This window comes from Panthera pardus, unplaced genomic scaffold (genome assembly GCF_024362965.1).
Source record: "Panthera pardus isolate Hobbes unplaced genomic scaffold, ASM2436296v1 HiC_scaffold_17, whole genome shotgun sequence".
NCBI classification, from domain to species: domain Eukaryota; kingdom Metazoa; phylum Chordata; class Mammalia; order Carnivora; family Felidae; genus Panthera; species Panthera pardus.
In genome coordinates, this window is record NW_026526732.1 from 84,741,012 (window position 1) to 84,758,769 (window position 17,758).

The 17,758-nt window shown below is 40.5% G+C and overlaps 1 protein-coding gene across 6 annotated transcripts in view; it reads right to left on the reverse strand.

The window, feature by feature from the left end:
• CD109 (CD109 molecule) overlaps positions 1 to 17,758 on the reverse strand; it is a 168,502-nt gene that overhangs the window by 125,163 nt on the left and 25,581 nt on the right. For 2 of the 6 annotated variants that reach the window (XR_002071968.2, XM_019417749.2), the window contains exons 1-2: positions 12,205 to 12,553; positions 10,929 to 11,101 (exon numbers count right to left, since the gene is read on the reverse strand). The exons of 2 other annotated variants lie outside the window; for them this stretch is intronic. Coding sequence is in view for 3 of the 4 variants with exons in the window: in XM_019417749.2 (XP_019273294.2) it covers positions 10,929 to 11,101; positions 12,205 to 12,278 (247 nt within the window). In the remaining variant the exon portion in view is untranslated. Of the gene's footprint in view, positions 1 to 10,928; positions 11,102 to 12,204; positions 12,554 to 13,756; positions 14,095 to 17,758 lie in introns of those variants that run through there. 2 more of the 6 variants (XM_053904721.1, XM_019417748.2) reach the window with 2 other exon arrangements.

Sequence of the window (17,758 nt, forward strand, 5' to 3'; positions counted from 1 at the left end):
AGAACTGCTGAAGGGAAGGGGTAGTGTGTAACTGGAAATCCAATTGGTCCAGAAATATTCTGTATGGAAAAAAAAAAAAAGAAATAGCTTTTCCACTATATGTGTGTGTGTGTGTGTGTGTGTGTGTGTGTGTGTTTAATACGTGTGTGTGTGTGCATGTGTGTATACTTTTTTTCAACTTGTTCCCATTAAATTTACAAATGCAGCTCAGAATTTCCTAGGCAAATATATGCCTGGCTTAGTATTTACAGCTTAATTATTTTTGGCAACTCTCTGCTATTGAGGAATATATAGTAATAAACTTAAGTATATCACTTTTTTAGCTGAAAACTTTGACCTCTTTACCAAGTTATTACATATTCTCAGTATTCAGCATTTTCTTTGTTCACAGACTGTGAGAAATGGGGTTTTCAACTCCAAATCCGTGGAAGACAAAATCTTAAAATATGCTTCTGCTTCACAGTTTAATGTCACTTTAAGGTTAAGTAACTCTTCAGTGAATTCAATCTATACAGAAAAGACAAGCATTTCTAGTAAAACAAAACAAAGCAAATCTCTTTTGGTCCCATATACACCCTTTTAATTTTTTTTCTCTCCTGCCTCTCCTTACTTACAAACATCTCAATAAACACGAGTTTCATAAATGATGTTTTGTTCCATTTAGACCACTGAGTATAAACAGGTCGAACAAGACCCACTAAAAGTAAAATAAATAAAATGGTACAGTATAAACTAAATGTTAGGTGCGATACATATGAAAAACCAAGAGTCACACAAGACTCTGGGCTACTAAATGTACAGGGCACTTTTGATGTCAGGATTAGCAAACTACAGTCCACGGGCCAAATGTTGCCCACACCCACTTTCATACAGTTTGTGAACCAAAAATGGTTTTGCATTTGTAAATAGCCGGAAAAAGAAACAGCGTAATATTTCATGACACATGAAAATTATATGAATTCCAAATTCAGTGGCCATAAAATTCCATGAGGATGCTCATTTATTATGCAGTCTATAGCTACTTTGCCTCTACAAAGACAAACAACAAAAACCATAAGGCAGCAGAGCCTATCATGTTTACCATCTGGCCTTTTACAGAAAAAGTTTACTGAACCCCTATGGTATAATGCTCCTTTTAGGGAGATTTCCTCCTTTCTCAAGGGATAAGAAATAAGGCCCACTCGAAGTCAGAATCGAAGTGCCTCGGTGGCTCACTTGGTTAAGTCCAGCTCTTCATTTCGACTCGGGCCATGATCTCACGGTTCATGAGTCCGAGCCCCAGCCGGCTCTGCACTGGCAAGCAGAGCTTGCTTGGGATTCTCTCTCTCCCTCTCTCTGCCCCTCCCCCACCAAAATGAATAAGTAAACTTAAAAAAAATTCAAAGTGCCTTCAACAGAGACCTGGCCTGATGCCACAGCGTGTGCTCAGAAGGGTGGCATTGGTACTAACATCTGATACTAGGAAATGCTGGGTACGACCCAGCTAACATTCTCCAGTGTTTAGCATGTTTAGCCAGCTAACATTCTCCAGTGTTTAGCCAGACACTATGATAAATGTTCTAAAGAAGTGCACTAAAAAAAGAAAAAAAGAAATGGGTAAAATTAATTTTAATAACATATTTTATTTAACCCAATGTACCCAAATATTATCACTGAACATGTAATCAATATTAAAAATTTATCAGTTTAAAAAAATTATCAGTTTTGTTGCACTTTTTGGTATGAAGTATTCAAAATCCAGTATTTATTTCATACTTGCAGGCCATCTCACACAACCCACATTTTAAGCACTCAAAACCCACGTGTGGCTCGTGGCTACCACATTGCACAATGCAGCTCTGAAGCACTGTTTCATGTAATACTCACACCAATGCCCTAATTGTAGGTATTGTTATTATTGCCATCATTCAAATAAAGAAACCGAGATTAGATGAAATGAAGTGACTTGCCCAAGGCCACTTAGGTAGTAAAAGGTAGTGGACAGGGTTCAATTCCAGTGTGGTTCCAGAGCCCCCACTCTGACCCACTGTGTCTCCCAAACTATACAGAACAGACCTGGCTATCACTTCCAAAATATTAGTCCAAACGAAATCTCATGTTTCGTCCCTGCCCCTCCTCTGTAGCTTAGTACACTCTTGTGTTAGTATTTGAACACATCCACTCTTTCACCTTTCCCCTCTTATCTGCATTGTGATTACCTCAAGCCCCTATGTAGCCCTGCAGAAGACCATCCCTCTTCAACCCAACATTCATTTGCAGCATTCATACCATACTCCCCCTTCCCATGCCCAGGGCAGACACAGCTAATCCATCCACTCTATTCCAGTGAACCCAGACTTGACCTTGAAACCATCAATATGACACTCCAAGCAGCCTCTACCATCAACTCAAGATGGCACATGAAACGAAACCTATTTTGTTTCCCCTTGAGGAGCCAAATATTTACCCTACCCAATACTGTGCCATGTACAATTTGATGCCTAATAAATATTTGGAATTCTCAAAATAGTAATGCCCTGTCTTAACTGTATTCCTAAGAAGATTTAACAAGAATTTCAGCGAAACTTAAATTTATCATATTAAATCATTTCTGCCAGCTACATTTTCATAAATATAAATTCCCAATATTGCCCTGCTACCAACAGCTATCAAGTACTCTTAAAAAAACATAACTCCTTATTTGTGTCCAAACTCTTTACCACTCTGGTTTTTAGATTAATTCATGAGCCATTTTCTTCAGAACTAAAGACCCAAGGACCTGCCCACTACCTCCCTACCCAACTCCCCCCATCAAATTTTCTTTGGCCAATTTCACCCTCATCCTTTCAAAGGAAGAAAGTCAAGTCATGGAATTTTCCTAAGAGAAATGAAGAATGCAAGACATAGAGCAAGACCAGACCCACTATAATTTCCTTCTGATTGTCAAGTTTTGACATTGCACCTTTGGTATGATGATCATCTTAGCCCAGACCAAGAGATGATATATTACAATTCCACTTCTTACTCACACTGACAACCTCATGGCAATAATAAAATAACTACCCCATCCCTTCGAGCTTCAAGTAAAGCATACTACCACCATAAATACCCCTTTCTCTTCATTCTCCTGTGCTCCCTCCCCCAATACCAATACAAGTATTAGCCCTTGCATTCCAACATCCCACAATCCAGCAGGGGCCCATTTGGACACCACCAGCGAATATCTCCAATTCTGCACTTCTTTCTCCAATAGGCCACTACTTATAATGTATATCCCCACTTCCTATGAAGAGATGACCAGATGTGTACAATTTAGAGGCAGGTCTTCCTAAAACTGTATTTCAATTTTATTCCTCATCTCAAGTTCATCCCTCAAAATATTTCTTTCCTTATCTCTTTCTTGCATCAAAACAAAAAGTACAAGTCTTTTTTTTTTTAATGATTAATCCACTTACCTGTGCTCCTGATCCTGATCCCACCATTTCTTATCCATGAATTATCCACCCATCCCCTTTTGCAGCCACCACTTTTACCTCTCTACTGTACATTTTAAAAGACCATCTACCTCTCTCCTTTAAACCATCAAACTTTGGTAAGAGTAGCCTACCCTCATATTCTCTCACCACCCTTTTGTTACTTAAAACTAAGCTTTTGATTCAACTTAAAACCATTCACTTGAGGATCACCAATGTTCTTTTTTCTGTCTTTGTCTTTTCTTCTCTGACCTTCTGGGACAGTTGGGACTATTAAAACTTTCCTTTTTTGTAACTTTCTTCCCTTGGCTTCTGAAACATCTTACCATCTTCAATCTATCCCAGTCTCTGGCTGCTCACTGTTTGTCCATTTCATTGATTTATTTTCCTTCTTCCAAGCTTCTATCATCAGTCTTGTTCCATAGGATTGTCTCTCTTGTGCATCTTACATGTTCCCACCAAGACTTCGAATATTGTCTGCCTCTGTGAAAACAATGCCTTAAACTCTCTCCCTAGCTGCAATTTCAAAACTATCTGCTGTACATCTCCCCCTGGATGTCTCCCTAAACTTTAAAGCAGAATGTAGCATCTTTTCAGAAAACAGACACACAAACCTCTATCTCCCCATGACTACCACTCCCAGCCATCAGCTCTTTCCTCCAGCACACCCTTCCCTCCCCTAGTATGTGAAATGACTGTTCCCACTAAATGCCAAATATATCAGCAGAAGTAGAACATTTATGAATGGGCATTTGTATAGCTCTGGATGTAAAAGGTAATGGTACGGGACACAGGGTCACACACAAGAAGCACTATTTACAAACCACATTGAATTTTTTATACAAAAAAGAAATAAAAATTCTCCAGCCTTCTGCATTTTAAATATTATATGTTATGTTATCCTTCCGGAGTCTCTGAACCTCCTCTAATCCTTCCTTCCTCTTATTCCCCAATCGCCCCCATTCATTCACGCTCAGAGCAAATAACCGATAAATAATAAATTAATGGGGGGGAAATGTCATTGGGCAAACAACTGGTTTCAGCATTGTAAAGCCCTCTTTACAACATAAAGGATCAAACGGTAACCCAGCCCAAATTCTTACAGGATCTGATTTCTATTTCCACCACAACCCCTCCGTGAGTCACTGGAGGAGTGACTCATTTCGTGTTAGAAGAGGAGCAGCACATGTTTAACTTGGAGTTTGAAGAATCAGTATGTTCACTTTCAGCTTCACTCAGTCACTGATTCATAATCAAACCCCAAAATATGCTTCTCTACCGCATAAAATGAACCCCAATGCTTAGGGATGGGGGTTGCTTGAAAGCAAATACGGAAGTCTAGGAGGAGACTTCTCTCAGCCAGCCATGAATCATCCTAGACTTGCAAGGGCATGTCTCTCACCCTCAGGCTTTCCAGCACTTACTTGGTCAGAAGCAATTCGTGAGATGCTGAAGACGAGTCATTTTCATTTTAATTCTCATTTTAATCAGTTGTGATGACTGCTTAACATAAAGTTTAGATTCCTGGACCTTACCAATGTCTTGAAGGAGTGGACATGAGTCTACTTTTTTTTTTCAAGACTTTATTTTCAGGTAATCTCTATACCCAACACGGGGCTCAAACCCACAACCCCAACATCAAGAGTCACATGCTCCACCAGCTGAACCAGCCAGGCACCCTGAGTCTGCATTTCTAATAAATACAACTCACACTTGGAGAAAGCCACAGGATTTAGTGTTAGAAAGATCTATGAGGCTCCTAGCCCCACCCCCACCCCCTGTAGAACCATTAGTCCATAAAGAGCAACTCCACCTTGAGCTGAAATAAGAAACTTGCACAAATATGCAGGTAAGCATTTTAAAACTCCTTAGCTAGCCTTATTTTCTTCCGTATCAGGAAAATCAACATTTGCAAATACACCCTAGGTCTTACACACAGTTCTCCATATGTTAGGCCTTCCGCAGAGCTCTCCATGTGTTAGGAAAATTTCCTAGAGTCTAATGGAAATAGCACTGGACTGCAAATCTGGGGGCCTGTGATGTTTTCAACTCTTGGTCAAGTCACCAAACACCATGCCTTAGTCTCCTCAGCCATAAATTGCTGACTGAATAATTTATGAATTGGCTTATCTCAGAGGTCCCATCCAGATCCAAAATTCTGTGAAGCTCCAAGTAAATTAGGTGGAGAGCTAGCATTTCATTGTGATTCTTCAGATCCAGATTAGATTTCATTAGATCCAGGACTAAATCACCACACGCAAACGCGACAATAATTTTACAGCAAGGTGACTGATGCAACATTGCACCAATACCCCAAAGTAAGGCAAACAAAAAATATGCCATGTTTTTTCAGGCAGTATAAACCTGCAAATTCAGAACCAACAGAACCGACTTCAAAGTCAAGCTTTACTATTTACCCTGTTAACTCCAGAAAGTTATTCCTCTCTCAGCCTCAGTTTCTTCATCTCTAAAATGAAAATAATAGTGCCTTCGTCACAAGGTTACTGAAGTATTGTGCATTAAGTCCCTGGCACTGTAAGGAAACTCAGTATTTAATATGTTAAATCTCTTCCCAGTTCCTCCTAGTGATGTGCCTTTTATAGAGTTCCCAGTTCAAGATCATCCCAACTGATGATTAATAATTGCCTGTCATGATTGTTGCTATTCACCTTTAATAACAATAGCTACCATTTTCTTGAATAATTCCTGTGTTAAGTGCTATAAACATGTTATCTCACTTAATCCATACAATAACCATGTAATTGCATAAGGCACTATTCTTCAGATAATAAAACTGAAGCCTGGTGAGATCATGACTGACCACATACAATCACTAATGGAAGGTTATTCAGGTAGCCTGGCTTCAGAGTCTAACCACATCGTGATTACACTATGGTCCTTTATCCTCTGGCACCATGTACATATTTACACACACACACACACACACACACACACATATACGTATAAATACATATCACACAATAGTAAAGACATGTGAATGAAGAGTCCACACCCTTTAAAAATAATTCTCACAAAACTACAAGTTCAGACTGAGTTCTACTGGCAAAGCTTCCTGTGAAAACCTGCCCTGGGAGACCTGCCCACACACTAATTAATCTACTCTCATAAAAACCGTGGGACTGATTTTGATCTACAAGCCATGAAACGTACGCTCAGGAGCTTTGTATCCACCAGAAAGCCCATCCAAACTGAATTGGATGTTTTTTTTTTTTTAAGTTTTTCAGCTAATATCTCAAATTTGAGAAATATTGATTTCCCACCCTTACCTGGATCAAGATAGAAAATAAAACACCCTATCATCAATGTGAGAAAGACAATAAAGGACAAAGAAGAATTTTTAACTTTTTTTTTCTAATGTTTATTTATTTTTGAAGGAGAGAGAGAGAGACAGAGCATGAGCAGGGGAGGGGCAGAAAGAGAGGGAGACACAGAATCCAAAGCAGGCTCCAGGCTCTGAGCTGTCAACACAGAGTCCTACGCAGGGCTTGAACTCACAAACTGCAAGATCATGACCTGAGCTGAAGTCGGATGCCCAACTGACTTGAGCCACCCAGGCACCCCAAGAATTTTTAACTTTTAAAAAATAGGAAGTAAACACCCCATTAACTCTCCAAGATTTTAAAGCAAAAAGAAAAAGCAATTAATAAATAATATGGTTACACTCATAGAGTAAGTCTCATGCCAATGCCTCAATGGGAAGATGGAAGTAGGCTTGGCACCATAAATAAATAAACAATGAATTCCCACTGTAGCACAAGATGCCCTACAGAACAGCCAAGGTTTCCACTGACATTTTCTGTTTAGGTTTTTTTCTTAAATCAGGTTTATGTAAAACCATCAACAGGGAATTCATTAATAAGGGGAAAGGGTGTATTGGTTATCATTTGAGGCAAACCTCACTCAAGAATAACACTGAAAGTTTACAAATGACCATCTGAAACTGTGGAAAGAGAAGGGAAATAAAGCAGAAAGAATGATTTCTAGGACATTAAAAAATAATTCAATCATTCCATATGCCTTCACAGGTAAGAGGACAGTTCTCATATCTGACCCATGAGTTCAAGTGTTCTTAACCTTTTTTTCTTGATTTGGCATGGAACTCCAGGGTAACATCACACCAAAGGAAAAGATAAAAACCAAGAAGGGAAGAAATAAATTGACAGACTCACTCTCCACCCAACGTAGAGTCTGATTTGATTTCAAATACCAAAAGCTACTCCATCTTCTCTCCTCTGGTAATTACGACCTGCTGAATTTTTACCATCTTTCATCAATTATGTCCACTTAACTATTTTATACAATGGAAGACTATGAACTTAGCTCTTTTCACTATAAAGAGGATGAATGATGACGGTGGCCATGAGGGCGGAGGCGGTGGTGGTGGTGGTGATGGTAGGGTACGGTAGGGTAGTGGCAGGGATAATGACCAGCACACTTCAATGTCTGAATCTCACCACTGAGGAGGCATTAAGACACCTGTACAGAATGCCACAAAGCTTAGTAGAAACACTTATTCTAAAGGGCCATTGTTCACCCAAAAAACCTCATAATTGATCCCAATAAATGTAGAATTAATATATTTAAAAACGAATAAGCTAACTCTAATGTAATCAATGCTGCTGGCCTCAAGGATGGAAATGTAAATAAAATTTTCCCTGTATCTGTCAAACAAATAAATGAACTCTTCCTTGAGGACAAGCCATACTTTCCTGACTTTTTTAAAATTTATTTCTATTTTTTCCATTTTTAAAATTTTAATTCCAGTGTAGCTAACAGACAGTGTTATATTCATTTCAGGTGTACAGTGTAGTGATTCAACAGTTCCATATATTACTCAGTGCTCATCAAGATTAAGTGTATTCTTAATCCCCTTCACCTGTTTCATCCATCCCTTTTTTAAGGCATATTCTGCAATGTGAATCCTTTAGCTATTATCCTTTCTGACACGAATTAGGTTACAAATGCATTCTGGTTATGGTGGAACACTGCTCTGCCCCAGGAATTTCTAAAAACACCAGGACTGTTAGAAACAGCCACCCAGAAATAGTCCCCCCCTCCTTACCTGGTTCTGCTGGAAGATGAATCTTTATTAGAACCAACCTTTTCCTGGAGGCCCTCATAAGAAAGTGATGAAATAATCAGACCTAAGGTGTATTTATGTGTTTGTGTTTATGTGGCAAGGGAGAAAACATTGAATCCTAGGAGGATCTCTGGATGTCGAAGATGCACTGATTTAAAATGCTCATTTGTCTATGTACTGCTCCAACTGGAGAAGTCAAATAAAAAAAAAAAAGTCATGGTCCTTAGGTCCTAACATTACAGGAAGCATCTGCTTTGAGAACAATGACTCATAGCCTCTGATAACAGAGTAACATTCTCCTTTGAAAGAGAGAGAGTACTCCCAGAAATGGTATTTTCAATGAAACTGTACGTCAACAGAGTCAAAAAACACCCATTGAAAGAGGTACATTTTCTCTCTCTCTTTTTCAAAGATCCATTCTGCTCTCAGGACAGTGTTGTCTGATGCAGTCTTGAGCACATTAGCCTTCCCAGAGGCATATGACCAACTCTCTTCCCAAAAGAAAAATCTAAGAATAAAGTTTAAAAATGAGCCACAATATCCCCTTCCCCCCACCACAGTGTTGGTACTATTTGCAGAAAAAAGAAAAGAGCCTGATAAAGGAGATTGCAGAAAAGATAATGCAGTAGAAATTCTAAAATAAGAACATGCAAACATCTCAGCAAAGCCCAAACATTTATTAAAATCATCCATGTTATTCTGGACCTCTGCATTGCAGTAAAACTGCCACACTAGTAGAGCCAAGATGATAAATTTTAGTTAGTAAATAATGAATGTGGAACTACATGAAATATTATCCGCCCTGACTTAGTATTTCAATATTTTCTTTAGCCATTATCATAAGACCAGGATTCATTCATTTTCAGAAATAATAATTCAAAAACAAAAACAGAGGTCTCCTCCCATATAAAAAGGAAATAATGCTCCCTGCATCTTCTTCAGTATTACTACTTATAATATTAACAGCTGTTTACTGAATTCCCAATAGATGCTAGACACTGACTTTCACTTTACACCTGCCCTGGGAAGTAAGTTTCATCACCCCCATTTTATAAATGAGGAAATTGAGGCTCGGAACAGTTACGTTACTGCAGGAGATCATGCAACTGGTGCTAAGACAATCTCAGATCTTTAGCCCTAATCTACATTTCCTCTCCAGGGAAACAAGGCCTCCCACCTTCCTTTCCTTACATTTCTCCTATGAAAGACAAAGTGGCTTGGCCCCTGTACACACCACTTCTTGCTGACTTCTATCCCAAACTTACCCACCTAGTCAGTCAACTTCTGGTGGAGATATAGATAAACTTTGATTTTATCTTTCAGGATAGTGTTAACTTCTCTATGCTGGTAGAGGATAAACATTAATCTAATGAACTATTGTGAAATCCCTTCCACTCTTAATTATGTGCCCTTAAATTAATTTTTTAAGATAACTCTTAACATTATAGGCATTGATGCCTTAATTTCTGCCCTCTGACTAAACATCTAAACATGCTTCCAGTTAATTGTGCTTATAGTTAGGTGGTTAGGATTATGGGTGATCTTTGCTTATTTCCTTTACTTCCAGGATGGTTTATCAGGTTGTAAGCACTGAGCATATATTTCTCTTTCAATTAGAAAAAAAAAAATACTATAAAGGTTCATTTTAATGGAAAAAAAGCTAAGGTATTTACCCCCAAAATTATTTTTCCCTTAGTATTGAAAAAGAAGACATTCACTGAGCCAATTTAATCCTAAACCAGATTAGAATCCAAACCTAAGGGAAGTGGGTTCTTTCACAAATGGCTCCCACATTTATATCATTTTCCCCTGTACTTTAAAAATTAAGAAATATTCCATAAAACTGGACTTTAACATTGTGTAGCTCTTTTCCTTTCCACAAGCCTATTTATTAACATCCCTAGCACTCAGTAAATATAAAGAAACACAGTTCCATATGGTTTATGTAAGCTATATAAATACGGTTTTGTGTCAGACTATTAAGTTTGCCCATTTCCTCTTCTGGGCAGTCACCAGCCTACATTTCCTAGCCTCGTTTGCAGCTCCACGTGGCCATCACAAGAGGAACAGAATTGATAATGAGCCACTTCTAGGCCTATCCCATAAAAACCTCCCACATGAGAAACTCAGTGCTCTTTCCCTGAAGTCTCAGAAGCCACATGTTGATGAGGGAGCCACAAAGTGGAAGGAACCTGGGTCTCTTGGAAGAGCATACAAGAACACCATTTTAGACTCCACAGGAGCAAAAATTAAAAGTGTACTACATAAAACACTGCAACTCTGGGGTTTCTCTGTTACCCACCGTAGCACATGGCTTTATTAACATACTCCAATTATTACTACAGAAGGGTAAGACTCTGTGCTGTTTATCTTACCTTTTTCAAAGACTCCCTCTGCTTCCAGGACAGAGACCGTGAGGTTGGCTGCCATCTTGATGACCTCAGCCTTCACAGTGACCTGGGAGGGGCTGTGTTCCAGAAGCTCTACCCCAACAGTCACATTTCCTCCAGGCCTAATGACCCCTGGGGCTGTCACCAGAAACCTAGGCCTAAAGAGTTCCCAACAAGAGAAAAATACAATTTCTTATCTTTACATCTGCATTCTTTTCCAATCCTCAAATTTCACAGACAGTGAGATAGACCCTCCATACTGTGTCAGTTCCAATTGTTCCAATTATCCCAGTATTGCCCCCACTGCTCCATTTAGCAACTGCACTGAAATGCTATGGAAACAAGAAATCCCATAAATCAATTTTAATGCAGTAATTCCTGTACACTAGAGGAGGGCATTTGTTATTTCCATTTTATAAGCCACAAACATCACAGGATGGCATACACTGTGGCATGCAGAAGTTAGTGGCAAAGTTATAAGCCTCTAAGCTTCTCCTTTACAGACAACCTCATCCCAGTGTGATTTTTTTTTTCTTGGCTTAAACACCCACGCACGCGCGCACGCGCACACGCGCACACGCGCACACACACACTTTGCGGGTTTTATTCAAACTTTCGTCCTTGGGCATCTGCCCCAGAAAACATCATCTAACAAATACCACTGATTGAAAGACACCATCTGAAATTAAACTGCCAGTGGTAAAATGCCCAGGTGTAGCAGGGCATAAACGTCAGCAAAAACAGCACTTTCTCTGCCCAAGCCAGGGGTTAAGGCTCAACTGCAAAACCCTTTAGGAGTGGGGCACTTTCCAATATGCGGCTTGTCTCATTAGTTATCTTCCTGCAGTGTCTGCACCTGAACCACTTCAGTCGCCGCAGCCCCACCTTGCCAATGCCGAAGTTGGGACAGTTAGGAAAAAATAGATCATGTGCCTTCGGGAGAAGGCACGCTGTGTGGGAGAAGAAAAAAAAAAATTGTTTTGAGGAAAAGGCAGAGGCGACACGGACTAAAACTAGAAGGACTCTCTAGAAAGTAATTTCGGCCAGAGAGACGCTTCAACAACTTCACGGGTGGAAAAAGTAACTGTCCCGTGGAGAAGCACGCTGAGGCGACAGGCGGTCAAGCCTCCAGGCCGGTGCCTGGCTAGGGAGTGCCGCGGCGCGGCGGGTTCCCACCCGCGGCCGCACGGCCGCCGCCCCCTCCCGCCCGTCCGCCCGCCCGCCCGCCCCCCGCGCGCGCCCCCCGCGCCCGCGCTCCTACCCGGGGGCCGCGGCCAGTACCACTGTCCACACGCACGCGAGGTGGGCGGCGGTCAGGAGCCCCGGGCCCCGCATCTCGGCCGCGTCTGCCTGAGCCACCGTCGGCTCCTGGGGAAATTCGCGGGCGCCGCGGGGTGTGGCTTTCCACCTCCTCCCCGCTTTTTTTTTTTTTTTCCCCTGACTCTGGAGTTTAGCAATCTGAAATGGGCGCGCCTAGAAGCGGAGTGAGAAGTCTAAATTGAGACGGGACTTGGTGGCTCCACCCCTCCCACCGGCATCACAATGGCGCTTCTGGCTGCTCCGGCAGGCATCGCAAACCCAGGGGGGGTCCGAAAGCGGTCTCTAAATGCGGTCGGCCCCACCTGGCCCCCAGCATCCCTGCTCCCCGCGGAGAACACAGGGCGCCCGCTTTCCCAGCCCACCGGGTTCCTCGGGCTGTTTACACTAGCGCTCTACCAATGATGCCCAGAGTGAATAAACAGGCCCATCCTTGTGAGGAGAAATTCAGAGCAGCTATGTGAACTGGAAAAAAATCAATCATTGTCCCCCAGACTATGAGTCATAATTTTAGAGAAATGGCACACACACACGCATATACACACACACACGAGGCCAAACCAAGGTACTTTCTGGATAGTTTAATGTCTGTGAATGAAACAGGAGGGAAATGATTTTTACTTAAAACACAAATTAAGGTTATTTTGTTTGCCTGTCCAGGAAAATGTTGTGGTTTCTCAGTTTAAAAAAAAAAAAAAAAAAAAAGGAAGAAAGAGAGAAAAGGAAAAAAAGGAATTCTGGCACATGCAAAAGCTAGGTGTTGTTGCTACTCAGAACTGTGAGAAACAATTTTCCGGGGAGATGCTTTATATTTTGGGCCGTCTCTAAACACTCTTGCTACAGAAAGTATTCATTAGAACTGTAAAGTTTGGGGAAATTTGTATAAACACATTTAGGATTGGGGCAGCTCTCCTGTCCCAATAGGACAGTGGCCCTGGGTGCCCAGCAGTTACTTGAGCCCAGCTCCTTGCCATCCTGGCTTGTCAACAAGCTCCTTCCCCAGTTCTTTGGCACTGGCACCATCTTCAGATGACTCAGGTTTCACCATGACTACACCATAAAAGCAGAGAACTGCCAGAAACTGTTGGAAACAGGGCACATTCAGTCCCTGACAACTTAAAGTTTCTAACCCATGGAGAAAAGTTTTAGATGGTGACTTTTGAATGCGGGGTAAAATGCAAAAGGAAAAGAGGTCAGCAAAGGGATGTCATATGACAAAGTTATGTGCTAAATAAGGGAGAAAGTAGCACCTAGATAAACTGTGGTTTTTGGAATCCAGGAACTTGCCTTCCTCCTTTTCCTGTTCCACCCTTTTTCACCCTGCTGTACAGCTAGCAGAGGTCCCTTATGTCCCTATGTCTCCCACAGGCAGTCTATCTTTAGTGGTCGGCTTCCTGTGCAGGCAGGGCTTGAGGATAGTGAAAAGTGTCTGAGTGGATCCTTGGGTAGAGATCCTGTCCCTAACATAACTATTACCGCTGGTCTAGTCTCCTTACCTCTGTTGTTCAGCGAGGAGGACCGGGGTCAAGTGTGAGCCAAGCCTGGAGCTCTAAATCCGTGCTTCTCAAACTCTAACACGTATGAGAACCACATGAAAATGCAAGTGCTATTTCTGGGATGGGGACTGAGATTCTGCTTTTCTCCAGTATACTGTGGGTCACAGAAGGTCTACAAGGAGAGGCAATTTGGAGGCACTTTGACTTAAAAAGGGATTTGGGAACATGGAGAGAATTCTTTTCAAGCTTCACTTCACGGGGATGGATCAACAAGTTCAGCTTTGTTCTAGAGGCAAGCAGATGTAAGAGGGACTCCAAATGTTGCATTCCAAGAAGACCTATAGAAAAGTTTAGAATGACCTAGTTATTTATTTTTTTAAGTTTATTTATTTAGAGAGAGAGCAAGGGCAGGAGAGGGGCAGAGAGAGAGGAAGAAAGAGAGAATCCCAAGCAGGCTTTGTGGGGCTCAAACCCATGAACTGGGAGATCATGACCTAGTGGAGATCAAGAGAGAGACATTTAACTGACTGAGCCATCCAGGCACCGCTGACCTAGTTATTTTATAAAATTAAATCTGTGCCAATCTTAAACAAATGTACCTCTCTATTTATGCCTTCCTTCTTTCAATACACACTTGTTGAAAAGCTTAATCACACAGAAATTTAGTGATGTAGATTTGCATAGAGATGAAGCTACTATAGGCATGGTACAGAGCACTCAATAAAAATGTTTTACTCCCTCCCTCACTCTCTCTGCCCCTCCTCTGCTCTCTCTCTCAAAATAAACTTAAAAAAAAAATTAAAAAAAAAAAAAAGGGGGCGTCTGGGTGGCTCAGTCGGTTAAGCGTCTGACTCTTGGTTTCGGCTCAGGTCATGATCTCACGGTTTGTGAGTTCAAGCCCCACATCGGGCTCCGCTCTGACAGCATGGAGCATCCCTGGGATTCTCTCTCTCCCTCCCTCACTCTCTCTGCCCCTCCTCTGCTCTCTCTCTCAAAATAAACTTTAAAAAAAAATTTTTTAAAAATGTTTTAAAAGGATTATCTCTGTTCATCTCAGAGGCTTTTTTAATCAATGAAGAAAAATTGAAAATAATCTGAGGCTAAAAATAAGGGATTGGCTTGAATAAATTATGGTATATCCATGCAACAGAACACTGCAAAGTAATTAAAAATTAAGTTCTTGAATTGGAGACTAATTATCTAGAGATAAACATTCATGATATGCTGATGTGTGGATAGAGAACCTGTTTTATAAAACAGAATCTAAATATGATTCCATTTTCATAAAAATAAAGTGTGTTTATGTATACATATATATTATAGATATATGCACTAAAGACAGAGTTGAAGGATATTCACCAAAATGTTATCTGTATCCTGGTAATTACCTGTATCTACCAAATGTTCCATAATAAATATAATTGTCATTTTCATTTTGGAAGAAAACAATAAAATGGTATTGTGTTACTAAGTAGCGAGTAAGGGAGCATCTTAGAAACTCTTCTGAATAAAATTCATGAATTTTAATACTAAAAAAAATATGTGTGTTCCTCCCATGAAAACTGAATGGCCTTTGGCATAAGAATTCCCCACTGCTCCTGTGTCCCTCCTGACCTATCTTCAGGGTGTGGTTCAATGAGAAAGCAGAACCAGTATGAGACTGATCCTACACAATCATGGCAGCTGGTGGAGCAGCCATTGCTTCTGTGTCTAGTGTTGAACCTAAAGTTGCTCTAAGTCAGCCGGGGGGGGGGGGGGGGGCATGGGGGAGAGCTAAATGTGGACAAGAACAAGGAAACATGAGGGAGAACTGGAACCCAGGTCTCTCTTAGCACCTCCAACTGTGCTGTCATGGGTAATCTGCAAGAGAAGCTGGCATCTTTCACCAAGAGCTACATATGCACTTAGCCCAGAAGTCAGAAAAGTTCAAGGAGGAGATCTAACAACTGAAAAAACATAGGCCCCATTGCCACCCCATACCCACAAAGTGATTTAGCAGATCAGTAACAATGAGAGCAAGTGGCTCACCTGCCTAACACCTTGCACTGACCTTCAGAGAGTAAGCAATATGGTTTCTGCTTCACTACTGGCTTCCAAGTTCACACAGAACGTCTCTTGCAACCAACTCCAACTCAGAACCATACAGGGAGGGGAATTCTGAGAAATTTAGCTCCATCTTAGATAAGTTGCCACAGTACAAAGCTACCAAAGTCTGTGCCTCATCAACTTGACATCTGTGTCTTATTCCTTTTAACGCTATTAACTTCAAAAAACAAAAAAAAAACAAACAAAAAAAGACAATAGAAAAGTCATACTTTCACTTAGCATGAGACAACTATCCCTCACACAACCAAACACAACCTACACCTCTTTCCAAAAGAGGATACAAAATTCCTTTAATCATCTTTGGACTTTGTTCATGCCTCATCTAGCTGAATCACATTCTCACTTTGAGATCCTATACAATACCAAGGTATAAGTTAATAGCTACTATTAACACATATGATAAAAGAATGACAGGGAGAAAAAAATATTTGGTTAATATGTACACAAATGTATTTACAGCAAAACAAGAGGGAAGTGCAAATACACTTTGAGAAATGAGGGTACAGTCCTCAGTTTTGCTACTGGTCACATGGAAGTAGATGGTATTTATAAACTACCTTCTTCAACTACATATTTCTCTGCTCTCAAAAAGCACCTAACTTCTTTGCATGGTTGTTTGTGTGGTGAGGTGACCCAAATCTTCATTCCTGAAGGATCTGGGCCATTAGCAGTTCTTCCTATATCGTATTGTTTTCTATTGATCTTAATCATGGGACCTGGGAAAACTAAGAGATGCCCCAGTATATCTTCTGCATTCTAGAAATACTCCAGACTTTCAGTGTGTGGTGGCAACTCCTTGACAAGCAGGATCATTCACTCACTCCTGCCAATAGATAGAGTAACCTCTTCTTTGGCTATTGATCCACTGACATGAGGAGCCCCAAGTGACCGGATAGCAATCTCAACCACCAGTTTAGCTGAAACATTGCAGTCCCCTACTAGAAGTAGTGCTCTCTTGGAAACCGAGACCTCTACACCAGCAGAGCCCAATGTTACTCTGGAATTGGAAGCAAAAATTTCAGTAGTGGATCACTAGAGGTAAAAGAGGAACCACTCTTATTTCCACCCCTTTATTCTCAGACCAGTGAAACTGGCTTTAGGAGAAACATTAGTTGCTGATTTAGAGCACACACCACATCCTAGAGTTCATTGTTCAATTTTTACACACTCAAATTTGTAACATTTCAGAAATATTATATATGAAATTAATGTCAATTTATATACATCATCTATTTGAGACCTACATCGATAGAATGCTGCACAGAACACCAAAATATTCCCTGAGAATTTTTTTACCCAAGAACAGAAAGAAAAAAAAAAAATCCCTGTCCACTGGAAAACAAGGAATGATATTGAAATTAACTAGGGATAATAATAATGAGACATATCTTTAACTTTCTATATGACAGTACAGAGTTTAAAATTAGAATTCTATGTCCAACCAAAATATCAAACAAGAGTGAAGATAGAATAAAAATATTTCCAGAAATGGAATGGCTCCGAAACTTTGTCTTCCACAAACTCTTTTTAGGAAGTTACTTTAGGAAGACATATTTAGCAAACCAATTTTAAAAAGCCAAGACAAAGGAAGTTGTAAGACTCAGGAAAAAGTATATATAACCCCAAACAGCAATGAAGAAAGAAGTTTCAACAGGAAGAATTCTAAGAATAAGATCTCAAGGGGGGAGAGGGGGAAGGGAGATCTTAATAGAATAGATTAACACGATGGAAAATTGGGGGAGAAAATTGAGACAACAATATTGTAAGATAATGCAATAAAAGGTAAAGTAAATTAGATGCTCAAGGAAAAAAAAACTGAATAAAAAGGGAAGTATAGCTGTAATTCATTAGTTGGGTCTGCAGTAAACAATAATTACATAATTATGTCGATACAAG